The sequence below is a fragment of the Oncorhynchus keta genome, chromosome 36, assembly GCF_023373465.1.
Source record: "Oncorhynchus keta strain PuntledgeMale-10-30-2019 chromosome 36, Oket_V2, whole genome shotgun sequence".
Lineage (NCBI taxonomy): Eukaryota > Metazoa > Chordata > Actinopteri > Salmoniformes > Salmonidae > Oncorhynchus > Oncorhynchus keta.
The window spans coordinates 5,743,245-5,769,134 of record NC_068456.1 but is presented as its reverse complement, the minus strand read 5'-3'; the positions used below and the strand labels follow the sequence as shown (position 1 = coordinate 5,769,134).

Below are 25,890 nucleotides of genomic sequence, written 5' to 3'. Positions count from 1 at the left end.
GCTATGGTGATATGTATACTGTAGCTAATAAAGAAATATCAAGTGTATGTTGTCTAGTAAGCTGTTAGTAACCAATGTGTCTCACCCTAATAATTTGGCCCCTTTCCATCTGATAACTTAGCCTACTATTCTGACTTGGTGGTGCACATGTAGCCAATAGCCTGTTTTAAAGAAATGTAATCATCAAATATTGTAAGAGCTGCTCATATGCCCCTTATCCTGCAGTTCTGACTTGGTGTACAGGGAGAATACTGTAAGAACGGCCCTTGTTCTGAATTCTGGTGCTGTACATTTCAAAAGTGCTGAACAAATACTTATATTGACTACATCCATCCTAGTTCGCTCATTAATGTCTTAATCGAAATTAAGGATGGCTTTTTATCCGCTCGTCATCCCCTTATGCCATAGTGTGTACATCTCAATTGTCAGTAGAAACCAAATTTGTTTAAGCAAGTCAGCCATATCAGATATGTTTTTTTGAAAGGCAGTAAATGAGGCTGAATTAACTGTTTCATTGCCAGAAAAGGTTCTGCTGATAGCCAGGTGTAGCAGTGGTAATCATTCACAGCCAGGTACTTTCCGGTGAGGGCGAAGGACACTGTGTACCTTGTCCCCTAGCTAACTAGCAGCCTCCTTCTTCGTGGTGGGGTTTTTCAGCGGTTGGCATCCACCGTTGGTGCATTACCGCCACCTACTGTGCTGGAGTGTTGGCCAGAGACAGCGCTAGCTGCCTCAATGGCTGTGGGCGCGGTATCTAGTGGGTGCGGCAGGTAGTAACCACAGTCTGCACATATACATTATTGTTATTTTCCAGACACATTACATTTGGAGCTCGAGGTGATTTAGCCCTCCAATCGCTAGAGGGCATCCGAAGTTTGGAGGTGTCTGAAGTTGGGCGACAATTAGCTAAGTTAGCTAGCACCACTATCTCTTGCTTGCTAGCTATGCATTGTTTTTTATCATTCAAGAACTGTATTTGTTTGATTCTGTTGCAGTCTCCTGTCCTTGACATAATGTGGCCTTGAAGGCAAATAAAAGTACAATCATACCATTGTAAGTAATGACTGATTTAGTTCAAGTCCATTCAGTTAATCCATCTTTCCACAGATGCTACCAAGTCTGGATGTTTGTAATAAAGGAGGGAAACCATTGTACATGACCCCTGCCATCAAACATTACATTGTACAAAAGGCCACCCTTTGCATCGCAAGTCATAACTTTTCAGGTAAATGCAGCAACATTACTTTAGACTTATGAATGCAATATGATCCTCAAAGTACACATTTCTTTGTAGAGATATACTTCTCAGGTAAACAAATACCCCTGACCATGTCAAGAGCACAGTCACGGTGCCAACCACACACCAGTGCAGGAGGGGCCAACCATTTTAGCTGTCTGTAATGTGTCCATTAGGAACCCAAAATTGCAGGTTTCCAAAGAGCGATGGCAAGGTGTTGGGTTTAGGATGGGGCTTGTAGCCTATTCTCTCATTGATCATCTGTTCCCGTGTCTTCCCATCCCCTGTTCCACTACCAGCTCCCACCATGTCACTCGACATCGCCACGCCAACATCCACCTCATCTCGCTGTTTCTTCCGACTCTCAAGCTCTTTCTTGACACTCTCAAACTCCTCTGTGTCATCCAACTTCAGCTCCAGACGGGTGGGCATTCTTGCGCAGCATCTTCCACCACTAACGTTACATTTTGTTGTTTTATTTTGGATAGTAGCTAGCCACGCTCTGTAGAATCCGCCATCCTATCTATGCATAGTTGGGAGCACAGTGGGGCAGCTCGTGCTCATGTCGTGCCACTACGGGTGTGAATGGCTAGCTAGTGGCAATACTATCTAACAAAACACCAAACATTGTTTGGACTGTGTAGAGCAGGGCTCTCAGACACTGTTCCTAGTTACCTAGTCAGTAACCTAACGTAGCAGGCGTATCTAGTCTGTTATACCTACCCTTTTTTTAATAAACTGTCATTGTTATTGTAGCCTGCACATCTTACCTTTTTTCACAGCTGTCACAAATCCTGTTGTGCCCCAGCAACATTGATTTTTTTTTGTACAATTCTATTTGCTTCCATTTCATTTCAACATTTTTGTGTTCTTTTTGGCAAGTTGTCGATATTATTTGTCCTTTTTTAAATAAAAAACATTGTGTACATCTGCGTTCCAATTTGACCATAATTCTTGGAGTTCCTTTGAATTGTACAGTGTTGTGATACTCTCAACTCATCCTGTGGTATAAGCACATTCATAACTGTTTTATAACACCTCAAATGTATGTCACTTTACTTAAGGTGTCTGTGCACACTATAAGAGCATATGACATGGTTATGATGTCCATCATTCCATTCAATGTAATAATGTGACACAGAGGTTGGTAAATTACATAACATCTGTTATGTAGACTTATGTAGCATGTAATAACATATGACATCTGTTGTCATGCAGACTGTATAACAGCAGTTGCTATTAACAGTTGGCTTTAGTTCATATGACAACAGGATGAAGAGTCATTTTTAACACCCATTATATCCAGTGACTCAACTATTTAAAACTGCTTATGATAGCTTATGACAAGTGTTATATAGCTGTTATAAAATCTTTATGAATGCATGCATAAGGACACCTATAGCAAAGTGTTACAGATTGTTTTGCTTAGTGTAAAAATGTGAAAATTGCACCCAAGTGATTAAAAAAAACTGCTTTCATGCATGAGTAACATGAGTGACAATTAACAATATTGCATTTTTGTGTATAGACATGACAACGTGTGTGTGTGTGTGTGTGTGTTTGTGTGTGCGTGTGCGTGCGTCAGTTCTTTAATCATATGTGAATGAAACTGAAGGCAAGGAGGTGCTAAGGAGCTGCTACAGAGGCAGCATGGTGAAGACATATTGACCCATAAATAGTTGTGATGTTATGAATGTATGACAAAACAGAATAAAGCCTGCATCTTCAAGACCCTCACCCTGACCCTTCCAACAAAAAAATGATTTAATCTTGCAGATATAAGCACCAAGCTTCTTCACGTTTATCCGGTTATGACCTATTTTGATGGCATTGCCTAGTGAAAGACCACTGACTGTTCAATATAGCCAAACATTTTTTATTTATGGAGCTTTAAAGAAATATAATTGGAAATTGCCTATTTTCTATTATGTTTATGCACATTCTTGACTTGCATTTAAATTCACTCCTTGTATTTGTATTTTATTATGATCCCCATTAGCCGACGTCAATGGCAACAGCTAGTCTTACTGGGCTCAGACTTATTGGGATCAAATGTACTGTATGTAGTTCTGTTCTTGAGCTGTTGTCTATTGATGTTCTGTATTATGTCATATTTCATGTTTCGTGTGGACTCTAGGAAGAGTAGCTGCTGCTTTTGCAACAGCTAATGGGGATCCTAATAAAATAACAAATAACAAAAAGGACATTACAAAAGACAAGACAATATACATCCATTTAAAAACATTTGCGTGTAGTGTACGTGTGTGTTTGCATCTATCAGTTACACACACTACCAAGTCAACAGTTTTATAACACCTACTCATTCAAGAGTTTTTCTTTATTTTTTACAATTTACATTGTAGAATAATAGTGAAGATATCAAAACTATTAAATAGCACATATGGTATAATATAGTAACCAGAACAGGGTTAAACAAATCTAAATATATTTTATATTTGAGATTCTTCCAATAGCCACCCTTTGCCTTGATGACAGCTTTGAACACTCATGGCATTCTCTCAACCAGCTTCATGAGGTAGTCACCTGGAATGCATTTCAATTAGCAGGTGTGTCTTGTTAATTTGTGGAATTTCTTTCCTTCTTAATGCGTTTGAGCCAAATAGTTGTGTTGTGACAAGGTAGGGATGGTATATCAAAGATAGCCCTATTTGGTAAATGACCAAGTCTATATTATGGCAAGAACAGCTCAAATAAGCAAAGAGAAATGACAGTCCATCATTACTTTAAGACATAAAGGTCAGTCAATACGGAACATTTCAAGAACTTTGAAAGTTTCTTCAAGTGAAGTCGCAAAAACCATCAAGCGCTATCATGAAACTGGCTCTCATGCGGACTGCCACGGGAATGGAAGACCCTGAGATACCTCTGCTGCAGAGGATACGTTCATTAGAGTTACCAGCCTCAGAAATTGCAGCCCAAATAAATGCTTCAGAGTTCAAGTAACATACACATCTCAACATCAACTGTTCAGAGGAGACTGTGTGAATCAGGCCTTCATGGTCGAATTGCTGCAAAGAAACCTCTACTAAGGGACACCAATAATAAGAGACTTGCTTTGGCCAAGAAACACAAACAAAGGCTATATATTAAACTGGTGGAAATTGGTCCTTTGGTCTGGAGTCCAAATGTGAGATTTTTGGTTCCAACCGCCGTGTCTTTGTAAGATGCGGTGTGTGTGAAGGGATGATCTCTGCATGTAAAGCATGGAGGAGGAGGTGTTATGGTGTGGGGGTGCTTTGCTGGTGACACTGCCTGTGATTTATTTAGGATTCAAGGCACACTTAACCAAAATGACTACCACAGCATTCTGCAGCGATACGCCATCCCATCTGGTTTGGGCTTAGTGATACTATCATTCATTTTTCAACAGGATAATGACCAAACACATATCTAGGCTGTGCAAGGGCTATTTGACCAAGAATGAGAGTGATGGAGTGCTGCATCAGATGACCTGGCCTCCACAATCTCCTGACCTCAACCAAATTTAGATGGTTTGGGATGAGTCTGACCGCAGAGTGAATGAAAAGCAGCAAACAAGTGCTCAGCATATGTGGGAACTCCTTCAAGACTGTTGGAAAAGCATTCCAGGTAATACTGGTTGAAAGAATGCCAATAGTGTGCAAAGATGTCATCGAGGTAAAGGGTGGTGTCACGCCTTGGTCATTGTATTTTGTGTTTTCGTTATATATTTGGTCAGGCCAGGGTGTGACATGGGTTTATGTTATTGTATTTTCGTATTGGGGTTTGTAGTATTTGAGATCGCGGCTGATTAGGGGTGTTGTATAGGCTTGGCTGCCTGAGGCGGTTCTCAGTCAGAGTCAGGTGATTCTCGTTGTCTCTGATTGGGAACCGTATTTAGGTAGCCTGGTTTCGCTTTGTATTTCGTGGGTGTTTGTTCCTGTCTCTGTGTAGTTTCACCAGATAGGCTGTAATAGGTTTCACGTTCTGTTTGTTGTTTTTGTATATGTATACGTTTTCTCTTTATTAAAGACATGAGTAACCACTACGCTGCATTTCGGTCCGACTCTCTTTCTACAAACGAAGAACGCCGTTACAGAATCACCCACCACACTCGGTCCAAGCAGCGTGTTAACAGGCAGCGACAGCAGGAGCAGAAAAAGGAGGACGTTATGGACAGCAGAAGTATGGAGTATACGACGTGGGAAGAAATAGACAGGTGGGCGGCCGACCCAGAGAGAGTGCAGGAGCCCGCCTGGGATTCGCTGGAGCAGTGCGAAGAGGGCTACCGGAGTCTCCTGTCTGTTCAGCGCTATCAGAGCCTTGTGTACGTCAGTATAAACACAAAAAAGTAGGTCACATGGGGAAAAGGCGTTGTGCCGTGAGGTATTGCTTTATTAATTGTTTATTTTATCAGGTTTGCTGTTCACTTGCGCTATATGGGATGGAAGGGAGTTCCATGCAATCATGGCTCTGTATAATACAGTATGTTTCCTTGAATTTGTTCTGGACCTGGGGACTGTGAAAAGACCCCTGGTGGTATGCCTGGTGGGGTATTTGTGTTTGTTTAAGTTCACTGTACAAACAATATTAATGTTTCTTATAGAAACAAGAAGCAATGCAGTCAGTGTTTCCTGAAATCTTAGCCAAGAGAGACTGGCATGTTGATATTAGCCCCGTGATTACAATAAAGAGCCAAACGTGCCGCTCTGTTCAAACGTGCCGCTCTGTTAAGAAGGTCCTTCTTTGCAGCACTTGACCATATGACTGGCCAACAATCAAGATAAGCTAAAACTAGAGCCTGCAGGATCTGCTTTGTGGAGTGTGGTGTTTTAATCATGACAGTTTACAACTTAAGGTAACACCAAGTAATTTAGTCTCCTCAACTTGCTCAACAGCCAGACCATTCACTACCAGATTCAGCTGAGGTCTGGAACTTAGGGAATGATTTGTACAAAATATAATGCTCTTAGTTTTAGAGATGTCCAGGACCAGTTTATTACCGGCCACCCATTCTAAAACTGACTGCAACTCTTTGTTTAGTGTTGCAGTGATTTCACTAGCTGTGGTGTCTGACACATATAGGGTTGAATCATTGGCATGGACACACAGGATTCGCTTAATGCCAGTGGCAGGTCATTGGTAAAAAAAAAATAGAAAAGAGTAGAGGGCCAAGAGAGCTGTCCTGTGATACAAAATAAATCACATGTTTTAACATCAGAGAAGCTTCCATTAAAGAAAACACTCTGTGTTGTATTTGAAAGATAGCTCTGAATCCATGACATGGCAGAGGTTGAAAGGCCATAATACATAACTTTTTTTCAAAAACATGGTCAATAATATCAAAGGCTACACTGAAATCTAACAGGACAGCTCCCACAATCTTCTCATCTGACATGTGTGTCAGTGCAGTACATGTTGAGTGCCCTTCTCTATAATTATGCTGAAACTGTTGCTCATTTGTTCACAGAGAAATAGCATTGTATTTGGTCAAACACATTTATTTTCCAACAGTTTGCTAAGAGCTGGCAGCACGCTGATAGGTCAGCTTTTAGAACCAGTAAAGCCCGCTTCACTATTATTGGGTAGCGGAATGACTTTGGCTTCCCTCTATGCCAAATCTATGCATAGTCACTTTAATAACTCTACCTATTTGCACATACTACCTCAACTAACCGGTGCCCCCGCACATTGACTCTGTATCGGTACCCCTCTGTATATCAAATCCAATCAAATGTATTTATATAGCCGTTCGTACATCAGCTAATATCTCAAAGTGCTGTACAGAAACCCAGCCTAAAACCCCAAACTGCAAGCAATGCAGGTGTAGAAGCACCTAGTATATAGTCTCGCTATTGTTATTTTACTGCTGCTCTTTAATTATTTGTTACTTTTATCTCTTATTCTTATCCATATTTTTTTTAAACTGCAACTTGTTGGTTAGGGGTTCGTAAGTAAGCATTTCACTGTAAGGTCTACACTTGTTGTATTCGGCTGATGTGACGAATACAATTTGATTTGATGCCTGAGGACAAACACTTTCCTCTCGGCTCAGATTAAAGATATGACAGATAGGAGTGTCTAGAGTCAGCTACTATCCTCAGTAGGTTTCCATCTAAGTTGGCAATGCCAGGATATCGATAACAATCATTTCCCCACCTCTCCCCACACTAACTTAACCAAATTCAAACGTACAATGCTTTTCTTTCATTATTTGTTTTGGAATGCATGAGCATGATGGCTCACTGTTCGTTGTTGGCATTTCCTGCCTAAGTTTGCACACTGCCAATGAAGTAATCATTTAAATAATTGGTCTTGACTGAATAGGAATTTGAATTGTTCTGGTTAACACACTAAATCATTGATAATAGCAACAGTATTTCATTTTCATTAGCTATTGTGTTTTGCTCACTTATTGCCCCCTATTGACAGTCTCGGTCCACTTCCATACGTACTGTAGTTGAAGTTGTATTCCATTTCCTGTTATCTCTGTCATAGACCTAGATCTCAGTCCCCTTATCGAGATCAGTTGAACTGAGGAACGCGAGGTAAATCGTTAAGATACAAATGACTGTTACTGTCTGTCAGAGATGCAGTGTGGACTTAGAACTTTTGTCAATGAGTAAGTGTTTGTCTCTTAGCTACCACTACTGTAATGTGCAAGTTACGTTGTAGACAGAACTTCAAAGTCACATTTTAGGTAGGTAGACGCGAAAATGCCACTGCAAAAGGCCACGGAGAAGGAGTCGTTGAATTTTAATCAACTGTGCACGTTTGAGAGCTTCGAGGAAGTTTGGAGTCATTACGGTTATAAAAGTGACTTCAAAGACGTAATAGAACGGGAGTTCTCAAGGACTAAAGGTATAGTACTTTTGCGTGGGGCTTCAATCACAGCGCCAAACCTGTTTTTAAAGTTAGTAAATCAATTTATGCTGATTCAACGCAAACCGGTGCGACACATTGTAACACAGGACGACTGTTTTTGTTGTGTGCTTATGGCAATACGTCTACTTACCACTAAGTGGTGCAAGTGTGTGTTATTCGATGCACATACGTGATTAGCCACAAAGAAACTAATTCCTAAGATTTCTCAAATTCTAAAAGCAACTTTTTTGGCAGGCATTACATACCTGGACCATGCTGGAACAACGCTATACCCTGAGTCACTGGTGAGAGAATTCTATCAGGATATCTCCAGGAATGTATATGGTGAGTCTTTCCTCGCATACCAAATATAATTAGGTTCAACTGATATAATGTGCTGAGTTGTTAAAAGTGTAAAAAAAAAAAAGACATTCTATTAAAGGGGCAATCTGGAATTGCTACATACATTTTTGGACTGTTTATGTAAATGATGCCCTTGTTTTCATTAACGAGTTAAGTATTGGCCATTGCATGTCAATTGTATTACCATTCAAGCATATTATTTAACACTGTCTATTGAGAATTGACCTGTTTAAAGTTGTATGCCAGGTTAAGGCAGGTCCTTTTAGGATCCCTGTTCATGGAGAGCTGTTTGTTGAGGTGACATTTGAGTCATTTTAGCAGATGCTGTTATCCATAGCAACTTGCAGGAGAAATTACGGTTACATGCCTTGCACAAGGGCACATCGACAGATTCTTCACCTCGCCATCTCAGATATTCAAACCAGCGACCTGTCAATTACTGGTCCTACGCTCTTTACCTCTGCCAAACTCAGATGTGTGAGTTTATGGGTGTTTTGCCCTGTGTTTACATTTTTTTTTTCAAAAAAGTATTTTCGTCAACTATTTTTCCTAATACACTTTTTAAATACTCAACTTTGTATCCAGTCTTCTTCAACACTTCCTGCACTGTAAATAAATGCCTCCTATTTTTGCACCTGAACCTACTCTGAGACTGTTGTTGCGCCACATCAATTAAATAGGCTGCCGGGTCCTCTATTAACCTCCTTTCAAAGGCTGGTATTCCATCGTACTTGCCTTTGTGTTTTCTGTTTGTTTGTTAAAGTTGGAAGTTTACATACACTTAGGTTGGAGTCATTAAAACTTGTTCTTCAACCACTCCACAAATTTATTGTTAACAAACTATAGTTTTGGCAAGTCGGTTCAGACATCTACTTTGCGCATGACACAAGTAATTTTTCCAACAATTGTTTACCGACAGATTACTTCACTTATAATTCACTGTATCACAATTCCAGTGGGTCAGAAGTTTACATACACTAAGTTGACTGAGCCTTTAAACAGCTTGGAAAATTCCGGAAAATTATGTCATTGCTTTAGAAGCTTCTGAGGCTAATTGACATAATTTGAGTCAATTGGAGGTGTACCTGTGGATGTATTTTTAAGGCCTACCTTCAAACTCAGGGCCTCTTTGCTTGACATCATGGGAAAATCAAAAGAAATCAGCCAAGACCTCAGAAAAACAATTGTTTTTGCAGAAGTTTGATTCTTCATTGGGAGCAATTTCCAAACGCCTGAAGGTACCACGTTCATCTGTACAAACAATAGTATGCAAGTATAAACACCATGGGACCACGCAGCCATCATACCGTTCAGGAAGGAGACACGTTCTGTCTCCTAGAGTTGAACATACTTTGGTGCGAAAAGTGCAAATCAATCCCAGAACAACGGCAAAGGACCTTGTGAAGATGATTTAGGAAACAGGTACAAAAGTATCTATATCTACAGTAAAATGAGTCCTATTTCGACATAAGCTGAAAGGCCGCTCAGCAAGGAAGAAGCCACTGCTCCAAAACTGCCATAAAAAAGCCAGACTACGGTTTGCAACTGCACATGGGGACACATATGGTCTGATGAAACAAAAATATAACTATTTGCATTAGAAAGACACATTTCCTGAACAAATTCAGTGATATCTGCTAACCAGACCTCTCATTAAGCGATGGTCAGACGATGGTCTTGTATTGCTAAAGAATTCAGATGGTTAGTCATTCATTGACCATCGTTATGTTAGGAGGATAAAGGGGTAGGTTAGCATGCCGAAGAACACTATCCCAACCGTGAAGCACGGCTGTGGCAGCATCATGTTGTTGGGGTGCTTTGCTGCGGTAGGGACTGGTGCACTTCACAAAATAGATGCCGTCATGAGGACGGAAAATTATGTGGATATATTGAAGCAACATCTCAAGACATCAGTCAGAAAGTTAAAGTTTGGTCGCAAATGGGTCTTCCAAATGGACAATGACCCCAAGGATACATCCAAAGTTGTGGATAAATGGCTTAAGGACAACAAAGTCAAGGTATTGGAGTGATCATCACAAAGCCCTGACCTCAATCCAATAGAAGAATTTTGGGCAGAACTGAAAAAGCTTGTGCGAGCAAGGAGGCCTACAAACCTGCCTCAGTTACACCAGCTCTGTCAGGAGGAATGGGCCAAAATTCACCCAACTTATTGTGGGAAGCTTGTGGAAGGCTATCCGAAACATTTGACCCAAGTTAAACAATTTAAAGGCAATGCTTCCAAATACTAATTGAGTGCATGTAAACTTCTGACCCACTGGGAATGTGATGAAAGAAATAAAAGCTGAAATAAATCATTCTCTCTACTATTATTCTGAGATTTCACATTCTTAAAATAAAGTGGTGATCCTAACTGACCTAAGACAGGGATTTTTACTAGGATTAAATGTCAGGAATTGTGAAAAACTGAGTTTAAATGTTTTTGGCTAAGGTGTATGTAAACTTCCGACTTCAACTGTATATATGAATACTCCTGTATCCTGATTTTAATATTATTTTAATATTTTTGTCTTTAGGCAACCCTCACAGCCATAACCCCAGCAGTAGACTGACGCATGACACAGTAGAGCATGTCAGATACAGGTAGCTAAAGCCTCTCATTTCGCAGAAAGAAGTTCTCATCATTATTCCACCTGAATTAATGTGACTGTGTGAACCCTTATTTGTGCCCTGCTATTGAGGATATGTCCTGAACAGAAATATATTTTCTTGCAGGATATTGCAGCATTTTAACACCACTCCTGACAAATACTCTGTGATTTTCACCTCTGGCTGTACGGCAGCTCTCAAATTAGTCGCTGAGAGCTTTCCCTGGAGGCCTCCCACTGCTACGGAGCCAGCCAGTCAGTTCTGCTATCTGACTGATAACCATACCTCGGTGGTCGGCATCAGAGGAGTTACTTCAGCACTGGGAGTGGTTTCTCTACCTGTCTCCCCCGAGGAGATAGAGGCCAGAGCCAGAGATGTAGCCCAGAGTGAATGCAGCAGTTGCCAGACACCACACCTCTTCTGTTATCCAGCACAGAGCAATTTCTCTGGCAGAAAGTACTCCCTGGGTTACGTGAGGGGCATCCAGGCGAGGAAGCTCTACCCAGCGTGTGACAGCCAGGGCCGGTGGTTTGTCCTGCTGGATGCTGCCTCTTTTGCCAGCTGCTCTCCTCTGGATTTGCAGGAGCACCCAGCGGACTTTGTTCCCTTCTCCTTCTATAAGATGTTTGGCTTCCCCACAGGTTTAGGGGCTCTTCTGGTCCGGAATGACACAGCTGCCCTCCTAAGAAAAGCATACTTTGGTGGAGGTACAGCAGCGGCCTACCTAGCGGGGGAGAACTATTACGTGCCAACGCCAAATATGACTAACCGGTAAACTGTTCCATGAGCCTTGAAATTATATTATGGATGTGAATGCACACGCATTCTTTATGAAGTTGAATGAGCCTGGCTTAGAGAGGATAACATTGTATTGTTTGATACTTTGTTTTTGGTGATAACCCTTGTTTGTCGTCTGAATTAAGGTTTGAAGATGGCACCATCTCTTTCCTGAACGTCATTGCTCTAAATCATAGTTTTGACACTCTACACAAACTCACAGGTATGTACATATGAATAATTTAAAGGCACGGATGAAACAAAGCGAAGTTGCTCATATAATGCATCAGTATCATCTGCCATTACACTAAGTGTCAAAGTAAGACCTATGCATTCAAACATAATTCCATTGGTCGAGTGGTTGTTCATTACATCAACATGACAATCTTTTGAACATCAGTAAGGAATGGATTCTACAGAGATTGAATTGAGTCAATAAAACCTTTTTAAACTATTGTATTGTAACCTTGTTTCCTTGTTTTCGCCTTCAGGAGGCATGGAGAAGGTCCAGCTGCATACATTTGGTTTAGCACGCTATACTTACATGTTGCTGTCTAGCCTTTGCCATGGCAACGGACAACCAGTTGCTCAGATATACTCCGACAGCGAGTTTGAGAACCCGAGCACGCAGGGAGCCATCCTCAACTTCAACTTGACGGACTGTCACGGACAAATAGTTGGATACTCTCAGGTTCACTCAAATGAGCCTATTTGCTGCACTGCACCCTACAGTGTTTGCATTTACTATTTTTCGCACATCCAAATATATGTTAAAGAGGACTTTACCACGTCGATTCATAATGAACATAGCCTGGGTATTATGAATGCAGTAAAAAAAGAAGTCTAATTTCTGCTGATTGATAAACATTTCTAACCAATTTTCCTTTTCCTCTTCTCAGGTGGACAAGCTGTCTAGTCTTTTCAATATCCATGTGCGGACAGGTTGCTTCTGCAACACCGGTGCCTGTCAGCTCTTCCTTGGCACCACCAATCAAGACGTGAAGAGCAACCTACAGGTGCATAGTGAATTTGAGGTGGCATTGTGCATGTGTTTGTGCAAAAGACGATAAAAGACCATGAAGATAATTATTGATCCTAATATACTGTTGTCCTCTCCTGTTTTCTTCAAGGCGGGTCATGTCTGTGGAGACGATGTAGACCTGGTTGATGGTCGTCCAACAGGATCTGTACGCGTATCCTTCGGCTACATGTCAACCTTCCGGGACTGCCAAAACTTCTTGAACTTCATCGTGGACTGCTTTGTGGAGAAACCAGTCAAAGTGGACCAAGTGAAACTAGAAAGACTGAAATCGAACACCTCTTCTCGAGGTTCCAGTCAGTGTCTGCTTACTGTGCTTACCAATGGGGAACCTAAACACATAGACAATAGAGAGCATGCCTCTACAGATCCAGTTGTGAACGAATGTGGAGGCAAGGCCATCACCAAGGAAGCAAAGAGCCAAGGGAAGGCCCAGTATTTGACTAATATCTACATATATCCAATCAAATCCTGTGCAGCGTTTGAGGTTTGTGCACATTTCTATTTCAGTATTGTTTTGCTCTCATTTAAATCTACAATGCAAATGATGATCGTTCTCCAATACGCATGTTATGTTTGGATAAAAGTCACAGAGATCTACCTGTTGTTGGATATTTGTGGTGAGAATGACTATTTCATCAACTAAAAACAATTGCATTGCGTGTGCCTATCAGTATACTGTATAAATTGACTTCTTACTTCTTCTGTGTTTTTAATTGTGATGTGTGGTTATGCAGGTGACTGACTGGCCAGTGTGCCCTCTGGGACTGCTCCATGACCGGGGCTGGATGGTGGTGAATGGTAATGGAGTGTGTCTGAACCAAAAGAGAGAACCACGCTTATGCCTCATTCATCCGCAGATCTTCCTGCCCTCGAACACACTGCTCCTGCAGGCCTCAGGTCAGACATTATAAATATATAGTCTTTTTCTTTATTCAGCAGCACCGCTCACATACATTTCAGTCATACATAAAAAAAATGTATTAAAAACTCTTCTAAAGGAGTTTCTCTTATCTTTCAGGAATGGACACAATTTCTGTCCCTTTGGAAAACCACAATGAGCCACACCAGAGTCATGGTGTGTGTCAAAGCAAGTTGTGTGGTGACAGGTGAGTTAAAAAAAATATTAATTATAATAATAATTAAACCACTAGCTATGTCTTTGTAAAAAATCTATAGAGTAGGCTTGAAAGACATGTATGATCAGTGTCGGGAATGACATACAGTATTTATTATGATCCATTTTTTTTCATAGTCATAGTCTACCAGAAGTCTGCCACTTTGACTTCAGGAAAAACGCCTAGGGGGATGAATGCTTTTGCAAGGCACTGTATTTGACCATCACCTTGATTCAGAAATGTTGTAGTGGTTGTTATTGTATTCTCTCCTTCCCAAGGGTGCAAACAGTAGATTGTGGCGATGATGCTGCATCATGGCTCTCAGAGTTCCTTGGACAGCCTTGTCGTCTGAAAAGGCAAAGTCCTGATTTAATTCGCAACATGAAAAAGGGCCATGAAAAAGGTGAAAGGGAGATGTCCTTGGTAAACTCAGTTCAGATACCATACTAGGGTATCCATCATAATGGTTTCTTCAGTAATTCCTATTGTCTGCAAAAATCTCTTTTGTATGCATGAATGTTGGAATTTGCTTTACCCCAATGGGATTTCTTTGGTCTCTTTAATTCATAATGATTTAGACTTTTTTGTCATTGCCCCAGGGGTCTCGTCCACTGCCCTCTCCTTGGTGAATGAAGCCCAGTATTTAATGATCAACCATGCCAGTGTTGATTTGCTTCAGAGACGCATCACCAGCAGGTATAGTATAACATGTTATATTGCCTACGGGCCTCACACATTCCTGGTGGAGCACATTTGGAATTTGTGATACTAAATTATACAGTATGTAGGCCTAGTGAATTACATGTACAAAGATCATCATAGGTAAACCTTTTGTTATTGATTAATGTGAGCCAGCCTTTTTTCTTGTTCCTTGTGGTTTATCTAACCACTATGGGACAGACAGGAATCCTCTGACCATCAGCCTCTTGACATCCATGAGCTTGTTAGTCGGTTTCGTGCCAATTTAATCATCTCTGGATTGGAGCCATTTGAGGAAGATGATTGGTCACACTTGATTATTGGAAACACCCATTTCCAGGTGAGGATGCAGATTGGTTTTCATATATGGTGACACGTATTACTGAAATGGCAACAAAAATCTTTAACTGCATCAACTCTTTGTGATATGACGTGAAGGTGGCAGGTCGGTGTGGCAGATGCCAGATGATTGGGGTTGATCAGAACACAGGAGCCAAGACCAAAGAGCCTCTTCTGTCTCTCTCTGCCTATCGCAAGGGGAAGGTCAGTGGGGGGGGTGTTGCGTTTTAATTTCAAAGTGTGACAATATGTTCCATGGTTGGTGTGTTGAGTTTTCAGATCGTCCCTATCCTATGACACGTTATCTGATTTACTACTGGGTCGACTGCATTTGCAACGGTCCATGTCATTGACCTTAGACTAGAGGTAGGTAGAGTACATAAAACAAACAAGAGCATTAACTGACAAGGAAAACACACAGCAGATTATTCAATATACAGTATCCCTTATCCCAGAAGGACCCCCTTTTGGATACATTTTTAGGCTTGTTGTTTGTTGTTCTCACTACCGTTTTGGCCATTCAGTGAGTGTGCTGTAAATGTGTTGTGATTTTGTTTTTTAGGTGACCTTTGGTGTGTACCTTGTCCACCAAACACTGGATGGCTCCAATGCAACCCTATCTGTTGGCGCTCCTGTAATGTCTCAATGGTCAGGATAAGGTTACCTTTTCCAGATGTTTTTATATGTCTGGACTCGAAATTATTTTAAGCAAACATGGTTAGGTTACCATTTTAACTTAAGTGTTTGCATATTGTAGGAAGACAACCCAGGTAATCACAGAGCTCATACAGACCAACGTGTAAATCAATTACTGTACCTTTTAGTTTACATGATTTTAATGTTTTGTAAATTAACAACAAAAAAAATACAGTTTCTGTTGTCTTTGAATAACAGATTTGGTTGACTTCTTTAAAAAAAAAAAAAAAAATGTATAAATTGAGTGTGTTTGCCCTCCCAAAGAATGTTTTTTTTATCTTTACCAGGGTGCCAACTTAAAAAAGCAATCACACCGTTCTCAATCATGTTGCATCATCCCTGTTCCTGAACCCAGTTAGAAAGACTGGGGACTTGCCTTAAAATAATTTGTATTAAATTCATTGGAGAACATTACTTTAGGAAAGTAATGCCTTCCCTTTTTTGAAAGTTCCACCATAAGCATCCTGCTCCTGACCTAGGATTATGATGGGTTTTCCATTCACCACACTCCCCGCAGTGTATCCCAGCTTCCTTGCACTTGGCTTCCCATTGATCCAAACCTGACTGAGTCCGGTGGCGGAGTGTCCCAGTTCCCACACGGAGACATCCACATGTTCTGCTTGCCTGACAGCCCTGTGAATGCACTTCCCACATATCTGACAGGTAGCTGCATGGCACCATTGGACTCTTTGAACAATAGAAAGTCATTGGTGCTTGTTGGAGTTGCCATGGAGAAGAGAGAACACCCTCTTGACATCTGTGAAATACATTTTAAGAGGTTCATAATACAGACATTAGCTAGGCCTTGGAATTACATTATGCAGCTGAAATTGACTAAATACACATATTATTTACCAAGCACTACCACCGATAAAGCAAATGGTTTTTGACTGCTGCTCACACCATGGTATTTTCCAATATGCATTGCAAAGCTTTCTAATGTGCGATACAAAACACTTTTTTAAAATTTATTTTACTAGGTAAGTCAGTTAAGAACAAATTCTTATTTTCAATGACGGCCTAGAAACAGTTCAGGGGCAGAACGACAGATTTGTACCTTGTCAGCTTGGGGATTTGAACTTGCAACCTTCCGGTTACTAGTCCAACGCTCTAACCACTAGGCTACCCTGCCGCCCCACTTACGGATGTATGGAATATCACATCGATTACCTTAGACATATTGTCACAGAAGAATAGTTCTCACTTTTTGTCAGTAGCCTCACATGATCAATGTTAACCTCCTTTGGAAATGTGAACATTTTACCTGACAGAGGACATGGTAAATACCGTTAGACTCTATACGATGAACTAAATATTTACAGTACAATGTATGCTCTGATATAAATGTATCTCCATCCTGTAGGCCATTGACATCTGAATAATTATCATATTTGCCATGTGGAGAGAGTGGTGTCAGGCACCAACACCTTTGAGAGAATGTATTCATTTTAATTAAGTATTTTAATGATTCATCTTTGCATTTATTGTCTTAATATCTAACCTGTTTTCTCCAGAGCTTTTGGTTACTTTGGCACCTACTTTCTGTCTTAGAAAACGCCAGGGTAGTGGGTTCAATTCCCGGGACCACCCATACGTAGAATGTATGCACACATGACTGTAAGTCGCTTTGGATAAAAGCGTCTGCTAAATGGCATATATTATTATTATTATTAAAAAGGATACATACATAAAGAAATAGAATACATAGACAATATACATGTCACATGACAAACTTTAGGGCACATTGTAAACAGGACATGAAATTGAAGTACAATTATTTTCCTAATTGGAAATTACGTTAAAGAATACAAATTATACATTACATTACATTAACACATCTGTACACATATACAGTGCATTCGGAAAGGATTCAGACCCCTTTTTCCACATTTTTGTTACATTACAGCCTTATTCTAAAATTGATTAAATAAGTGTTTTTCTTCATCAATCTACACATAATACCCCATTAATGACAAAGTGAAAGCAGGTTTTTATTAAAAAAAAAAAATCTTAAAAATAAGAAACACAAATATGTTATTTACATACAGTCAAATGTTTGAACACACTTAATCCCACAAATAAGGACCCCGTCTGGTGCCACCACAGTTATACATAAAGAGATCAATGATCAATTTAAACCATTTTACTCTGCGCTATACACCTCTGAATCCCCTCAAGACCCTTTGCTGATTGACTCCTTTAATGGCTTGAATATGCCTTCAATTGATGCAGACTCCCATGACTGTCTAGAAGAAGAATTTACGCTTGAGATTGCAATAGCATTGTCCGCAATGAAAAGTGGTAAATCACCGGGTCCGGACGGTATTCCAACCGAATTTTACAGGACGTTTTCTGGTCTGCTTTGCCCAGTCTTGTCTCGACTATTTGCAGAGTGCCTTAATACTTCAAAGCTACCGCCTAGTCTTTATCAGGCTTCAATTTCATTACTACTAAAGAAAAACAAAGACACCCTGGAATGTGGATCCTATCGCCCAATCTCGCTTTTAAACTGTGATTACAAAATCCTAGCTAAGCTTCTAGCCATCCGTATGGAAGGCTTGCTGCACCAAGTAATACACTGTGACCAGACTGGCTTTGTGAGAAATAGGCATTTATTTTTCAATATTAGGCGCCTTATGAATATACTGTACTCCCCAGCGTCAGAGGACCCGGAGGTGGTGGTCTCACTTAATGCCGAAAAAGCGTTTGACCGCGTTGAGTGGGACTACCTAACAGCTTCCCTTTATAGATTTGGCTTTGGCCCCAAATTCATTGTGTGGATAAAGATTCTTTATTTTTCCCCCATGGCTTCGGTACGGACTAATAACTTGTCCTCTGACTATTTTCCCTTGCACCGCGGATCCAGACAGGGTTGTCCACTCTCCCCCTTGTTGTTTGCTTTGGCAATCGAGCCTCTCGCCATTGCACTACGCTCTAATGATGCCATTCAAGGCATAATCAGGGCGGGCTGGGAGCAGAAAGTCTCGCTATATGCTGACGACCTCCTTTTGTTTATCTCCAACCCCGATACCTCATTGCCACGTGCCCTATCTGTTCTTAAAAAGTTTGGATCAATCTCAGGGTACAAGCTGAATCTAGGCAAGAGTGAGCTTTTTCTGATAAACAAGGCTGCTTTAAAGTGCTCTTTTACAAGTTCTCAGTTTAGGATTGTCCGGGATCAATTCACCTACTTGGGAGTAAAAGTGACAAGGAAATATTCAAATTTGTTTCAGGAAAACTTTGTTGCTCTAGCAGACAGCTTGAAACAATCTTTTACTTTTTGGAATTCACTACCCCTTTCTCTTATCGGAAGGATTAATGTCATTAAAATGAATGTGTTGCCCAAATTTTTATATTTATTTCAATGTTTACCCATTTTTATTCCAAAATCTTTTTTTATTTCACTGGATCAAACATTCATGCATTTGATTTGGGATGGCAAGGTACCACAGATTGGTAGAAAACATTTACAGAAGCCTAGGTCATTGGGGGTTTAGCTCTACTAAATTTTCAGACATACTACTGGGCTGCAAATTTCAGAGCCTTTCTGTACTGGCTGCAGATTGATCCTACTGGCCCTAGACCACTCTGGGTCCAGATGGAGTCTGAATTGTGTAAACCTGCAGCACTTTCCTCTGTGTTGTGCTCGTCTCTCCCAGTGTCCCTAGGCAAAGGTGTGTCAACCCAATTGTAAAGCAGTCTCTTAAAATTTGGAATCAGTTCCGTTTAGCCTTTAGCCTCTGAGGCTTTTCTCTATCAGGCCCAATCAATCAGAACATTTTATTTCCTCCATCTTTGAATGATGGGGCTTTTGGCATTTGGCACTCACTAGGCCTCTCCTCGCTAGCCCAATTATTCTTTGATGATACATTTGCCTCTTTTTCTCAGCTGCAGGAAAAGTTCAATCTCCCCCAATCCCACTTTTTCCACTATCTCCAGACTAGAAACTTTGTCAGAGCGAACACACCTGGATTTCCCAATAGGCCTGCGAATACAGCTATAGAGAGCATCTTGGAGTTGAACAAGCTTCCTAGGGGCGCAATTTCAGATGTATATGCAATCATTCATGACTTACAGAACCCTTCTTTGGTGCCTTTAAGGACTCGATGGGAAAAGGATTTGGGGGAGGAACTTGGGGAAGACGCCTGGGAATCTGTGCTGCACAGTGTGCACTCGTCCTCTTTTAGCACTAGACACAGCCTCATTGAATTCAAAGTGGTTCACCGTATCCACTGGTCGGGGGCCAAACTTGGAAGAATATTCTCTGATTTTGATCCTACCTGTGTCAACAGCCACACTGTTGCATATGTTTTGGGGCTGTCATAAACTGTCAGGTTTCTGGGAATTAATATTTAAATGTTTCTCTGATATATATGACACTGTTATAGATCCGTCTCCCCTTACAGCCCTTTTTGGAGTACTGCTCATGGGTACCCCCCTATCAAGAATCCAGTCGGACACTGTTGCTTATGCAACTCTTTTAGCTAGACGGCTAATACTACAGAACTGGAAGATGGCAGCTCCCCCATCTTATAAATATTGGGTGAGAGATGTGTTGTGTTCTCTGAAACTAGAAAAAATGCAATTCAATTCACGTGGGAACCCCAAACTGTTTAATGAGGCTTGGGCTCCATTCCGGTCTTACTTTAAACAGTCCATCCTCTGATTTCATTCCAATTAAAACTAAAATAGGTCTGTATTTGACCCCCTGTGACTTAAGGGTTGGAGGAGCTTCTCTCTATGTTTTTGCTGGGGGGGGCATTAAGGTCCATGTGCTTATTGATTGTGATCCGCGGATGCCTTGTTCATCTTGCCCGGGCAGAGACTGAAGTGTGAGCTGTTTTTTCCCAGTTATTTTTACATTTTGTTCAAGCCTACATGAATAATCATTCTATTTTTTTATTTATTTTAAAGCATTGTAAACTTTATTTTTGGTCCAGTGGATGGTCGGTCTGTGGCCATGACTCTCTGTGAGTGGTTGCATTTCTCCACCCTTATCCCTTGACTGTTTACAGGAACAATGGTGAGGTGTTTGCTCTGTCCCTGTACTATAGATTGCCCTTTAACCTCTGTAGCCTTCTGCCTGGTGTGTTTAACTTGTCTAAAGTATGGTATCTTTAAAGCTATTTTTTTCTTTTTTTCTAGTTGAGTATATTATTTATATTGTGTGTGTGTGTGTGTGTGTGTGTGTGTGTGTGTGTGTGTGTGTGTGTGTGTGTGTGTGTGTGTGTGTGTGTGTGTGTGTGTGTGTGTGTGTGTGTGTGTGTGTGTGTGTGTGTGTGTGTGTGTGTGTGTGTGTGTGTGTGTGTAAAACTTAATGAACAGAGTTTAAAAAAAAATAAAGTTTGGACACCTACTCAATCAAGGATTTTTACTATTTTCTACATTGTAGAATAATAGTGAAGACATCAAAACTATGAAATAACACATATGGAAACATATAGTAACCAAAAAAAGTGTTTGATGACAGCTTTGCACATTCTTGGCATTCTCTCAACCAGCTTCACCTGGAATGCTTTTCCAACAGTCTTGAAGGAGTTCCCACATATGCTGAGAACTTGCTGGCTGCTTTTCCTTCACTCTGTGGTCCAACTCATACCAAACCATCTCAATTGGGTTGATATCGGGTGATTGTGGTGGCCTCGTCATCTGATGCAGCCCTTACACAGCCTGTAGGTGTGTCATTGTCCTGTTGAAAAACTAATGATAGTCCCACTAAGCGCAAACCAGATGGGATGGCATATCGCTGCAGAATGCTGTGGTAGACATCCTGGTTAAGTGTGCCTTGAATTCTAAATAAATCACAGACAGTGTCACCAGCAAAGCACCTCCACACCATCACATCCTCCTCCTAATTCACGGTGGGTACCACGCATGCAGAGATAATCCGTTCACCTACTCTGCATCTCACAAAGACACGGTCGTGGTCCTTCTGTAGCACAGTTGGTAGAGCATGGCGCTTGTAACGCCAGGGTAGTGGGTTCGATTCCCGGGACCACCCATACGTAGAATGTATGCACACATGACTGTAAGTCGCTTTGGATAAAAGCGTCTGCTAAATGGCATAAAAAAAAATAAAAAAATTTAAAAAACACGGTGGTAGGAACCAAAAATCTCAAATTTGGACTCATCATACCAAAGGACAGATTTCCACTGGTATCCAAGATGGCGTAGCAGTCAGACGTCTTTGTCTTGTCTCGTCCCATGTGAATATATATTTTTCTTTGCTGTCTTTTTTATATTTTTCCTAAACCTCAACTTCAAAATACTCTCCTGCAACCCGCCTCACCCAATGTGGTGTGGATCTGTTTTTTTTTCCTAAATTATTTCTATTTACCTCCGAACTGCATTACCTCAACTGAATAAGCTAACCACTGCTAGCGGTCATCAGATAACCTTTAGCTCGGAAAGCTCTCGCCAGTTCGTACAACGCGTTTCAAACCAGAGCATACCGGACCTATTTTTCTCTCCATATCCCCGAATTCCCCGAACAAACTCTGAACCTTTTCATCTGGATCCTCACAGCTAGCCAACAGGAACCCGGGTTGACTACTCCTGGCTAACATTTCCATCCCGGAGCTAGCACCAACTAACCTGGGGCTAGCCCATGCCAGACCCATCTCCCGGGTCACTCCTGGGCTACAATATCCTTCTACTGCCGGCACGGGGCACGGAACCCCACCAATCCTCTACGACTGGAATACCTACATAATCTGCATGAGGATTCCAACAGGACCCTCAGGTGCGACGCCCGCTGACGGCCCATTCTGCTAACCTGCTAGGCCTGCTAGCGACCTAGAGCTACTTGAAACCCTACTAACTCCACGACTGGTCTATCGACGTCACCACATGAAGAGGCAAAAACAGACATACCCCCATCGCGACATCCCCCAAAGGCTAACTTGCTAAACCCGGTCTACTAACTGCTAGCTTGCCTGCCCCGGTCTGCTAACTGCTAGCCCCTGCTAACTGCTTGCTTGCTAATCCGGTCTGCTAACCGTTAGCTTGTTTAGCGCCGGCCTACTAACTGTTAGCGTGTTAGCATCTGCCTGCTAACTGTCTGAATCACCATGTCCCCAGTCAGCCCAACCACTCACTGGACCCATATGTTCATTTGGCTACGCATGCCTCTAATATCAATATGCCTTGTCCATTACTGTCCTGGTTAGTGATTACTGTAATTTCACTGTAGAGCCTCTAGCCCTGCTCAATATGCCTAAACCAACCATGTTGTCACACCTCCTACATATGTGACGACATCACCTGGTTTAAACATCTCTAGAGACTAGATCTCTCTCATCATTACTCAATGCCTAGGTTTACCTCCAATGTACTCACATCCTACCTTACCTTTGTCTGTACACTATGCCCTTGAATATATGCTATCATCCCAGAAACCTGCTCCTTTTACTCTCTGTTCCGAACATGCTAGACGGACAGTTCTTATAGCATTTAGCCGTACCCTTATCCTACTTCTCCTCTGTTCCTCTGGTGATGTGGAGGTTAATCCAGGTCCTGCAGTGCCTAGCTCCAATCCCACTCCCCAGGTGCTCTCATTTGTTGACTTCTGTAACCGTAAAAGCCTTGGTTTCATGCATGTTAACATTAGAAGCCCACCATCTTAAATAAGCATGCCCCGTTCAAAAAATGTAGAACTATGAATAGATATAGTCCTTGGTTCACTCCAGACCTGTCTGCCCTTGACCAGCACAAAAACATCCTGTGGCATTCTGCATTAGCATCGAACAGCCCTTGTGATATGCAACTTTTCACGGAAGTTGGAAACGAATATACACAGGCAGTTAGGAAAGCTAAGGCTAGCTTTTTTAAACAGAAATTTGCATCCTGTAGCACAAACTCTAAAAAGTTCTGGGACACTGTAAAGTCCATGGAGAATAAGAGCACCTCCTCCCAGCTGCCCACTGCTCTGAGGCTAGGAAACACTGTCACCACTGATAAATCCACTATAATTGAGAATTTCAATAAGCATTTCTCTACGGCTGGCCATGCTTTCCACATGGCTACCCCTACCCCGGTCAACTGCCCGGCGCCCCTAACCATTTCTCCTTTACCCAAATCCAGATAGCCGATGTTCTAAAAGAGCTGCAAAATGTGGACCCCGACAAATCAGCCGGGCTAGACAATCTGGACCCTCTCTTTCTAAAATTATCTGCCGAAATTGTTGCAACCCCTATTACTAGCCTGTTCAAACTCTCTTTCGTATCGTCTGAGATTCCCAAAGTTTGGAAAGCTGCCGCGGTCATCCCCCTCTTCAAAGGGGTGATACTCTAGACCCAAACTGCTACAGACCTATCTATCCTACGCTGTCTTTCTAAGGTCTTCGAAAGCCAAGTTAGCAAACAGATTACTGACCATTTCACAGATTACCGACCATTTTGAATCCCACTGTACATTCTCCTCTATGCAATCTGGTTTCAGAGCTGGTCATAGGTGCACCTCAGACACGCTCAAGGTCCTAAACGATGACATAACCTCCATCGATAAGAGACATTACTGTGCAGCCGTATTCATCGACCTGGCCAAGGCTTTCGACTCTGTCAATCACCAAATTCTTATTGGCTCGTCAGCCTTGGTTTCTCAAACGATTGCCTCGCCTGGTTTACCAACTACTTCTCAGATAGAGTTCAGTGTGTCAAATCGGACGGCCTGTTGTACGGACCTCTGGCAGTCTCTATGGGTGTGCCACAGAGTTCAATTCTCAGGCCGATTCTCTTCTCTGTATACATCAATGATGTTGCTCTTGCTCCTGGTGATTCTCTGATACACCTCTACGCAGACGACACCATTCTGTATACTTCTGGACCCTTTTTGGACACTGTGTTAACTAACCTCCAGACGAGATTCAATGCCATACAACTCTCCTTCCTTTGCCTCCAACTGCTCTTAAACGCAATTAAAACTAAATGCATGCTATTCAACCGATCACTGCCCGCACCTGCTCGCCCGTCCATCATCACTACTCTGGACAGTTCTGACTTAGAATACGTGGACAACTACAAATACCTAGGTGTCTGGTTAAACTGTAAACTCTCCTTCCAGACTCAAATTAATCATCTCCAATCGAAAATTACATCTAGAATTGGCTTCCTATATCACAACAAAGTATCATTCACTCATGCTGCCAAACATACCCTCGTAAAACTGACCATCCTACCGATCCTCGACTTCGGTGATGTCATCTATAAAATTGCCTCTAACACTATACTCAACAAACTGGATGCAGTCTATCACAGTGCCATCCGTTTTGTCACCAAAGCCCCATACACTACCCAGCATTGTGACCTGTACACTCTCGTTGGTTGGTGGATTTTTAAAAGTAGAAGCTTGACCTGTTTTGGCACAGACCTAAATATTATGATAGCAGCTCCGCACCCTTTGGCAGTTCTATCTTGACGAAAAATGTTCTAGTTGGGATGGAAATTTCTGCATTTCCTGAGCCAGGATTCAGACACGGCTAGAACATCAGGGTTGGTGGAGTGTGCAAAAGCAGTGAATAAAGCAAACTTAGGGAGGAGGCTTCTGATGTTAACATGCATGAAACCAAGGCTTTTACGGTTACAGAAGTCAACAAATGAGAGCGCCTGGGGAATAGGTGTGATGCTGGGGGCTACAGGGCCTGAGTTAACCTCTACATCACCAGAGGAAGAGAGGAGGAGTATGATAAGGGTACTGCTAAAGGCTGTAAGAACTGGTTGTCTAGTGTGTTGGGAACAGAGAATTAAAGGGGAAGATTTATGGGCGTGGTAGAATAGATTCAGGGCATAATGTACAGACAAGGGTATGGTAGGATGTGAATATAGTGGGGGTAAACCTAGGCATTGAGTGACGATGAGAGAGCTTGCATCTCTGGAGACACCAGCTAAGCCAGGTGAGATCTCATATGTGTGGGGTCTGTGACAAAAGAGCTATCTAAGGCATATTGAGCTGGACTAGGGGCTCTACAGTGAACTAAAACAATAATTAACCGAAACAGCAGAAGACAGGGCATATTGACATTAGAGAGAGGTACGTGTAGCCGAGGGATCATAGGGTCCAATGAGCAGCAGTAGGTGAGTCCGGGAGCCGTTCAGTAGTCGCTACTATGCTCGGCAAGCGGGAGGCACGGCATTCAGAAAGCTAGCGGGCCGGGGCTAGCAGATGGGTCTTCGACG

General features: G+C 41.8%; 2 protein-coding genes across 3 annotated transcripts; one reads left to right on the top strand and one right to left on the bottom strand.

Annotated features, from left to right (window-relative positions):
- Positions 1-1,048: 1,048 nt before the first annotated feature.
- LOC118369893 (anaphase-promoting complex subunit CDC26-like) lies at positions 1,049-2,077 on the bottom strand. The gene has a single exon (XM_035754666.2). The coding sequence runs from the start codon at positions 1,667-1,669 to the stop codon at positions 1,388-1,390; it is 282 nt and encodes a 93-aa protein (XP_035610559.1). The 5' UTR covers positions 1,670-2,077; the 3' UTR covers positions 1,049-1,387.
- Positions 2,078-7,660: 5,583 nt separating this feature from the next.
- LOC118369522 (molybdenum cofactor sulfurase-like) lies at positions 7,661-15,905 on the top strand. 2 transcript variants are annotated; one of them, XM_035753958.2, is made up of 15 exons: positions 7,661-8,077; positions 8,336-8,425; positions 10,978-11,044; positions 11,177-11,821; positions 11,974-12,050; positions 12,319-12,518; positions 12,727-12,843; positions 12,958-13,353; positions 13,604-13,766; positions 13,888-13,975; positions 14,263-14,387; positions 14,584-14,680; positions 14,885-15,023; positions 15,122-15,226; positions 15,585-15,905. In XM_035753958.2, exons 1-15 carry the CDS (start codon positions 7,933-7,935, stop codon positions 15,678-15,680), a joined length of 2,550 nt encoding a protein of 849 aa, XP_035609851.1. In that variant the 5' UTR covers positions 7,661-7,932; the 3' UTR covers positions 15,681-15,905. The 2 variants fall into 2 exon arrangements, with proteins under 2 accessions (XP_035609851.1, XP_052354334.1); XM_052498374.1 differs by lacking the exons at positions 7,661-8,077; positions 8,336-8,425 and adding an exon at positions 8,779-8,920.
- Positions 15,906-25,890: the final 9,985 nt, after the last annotated feature.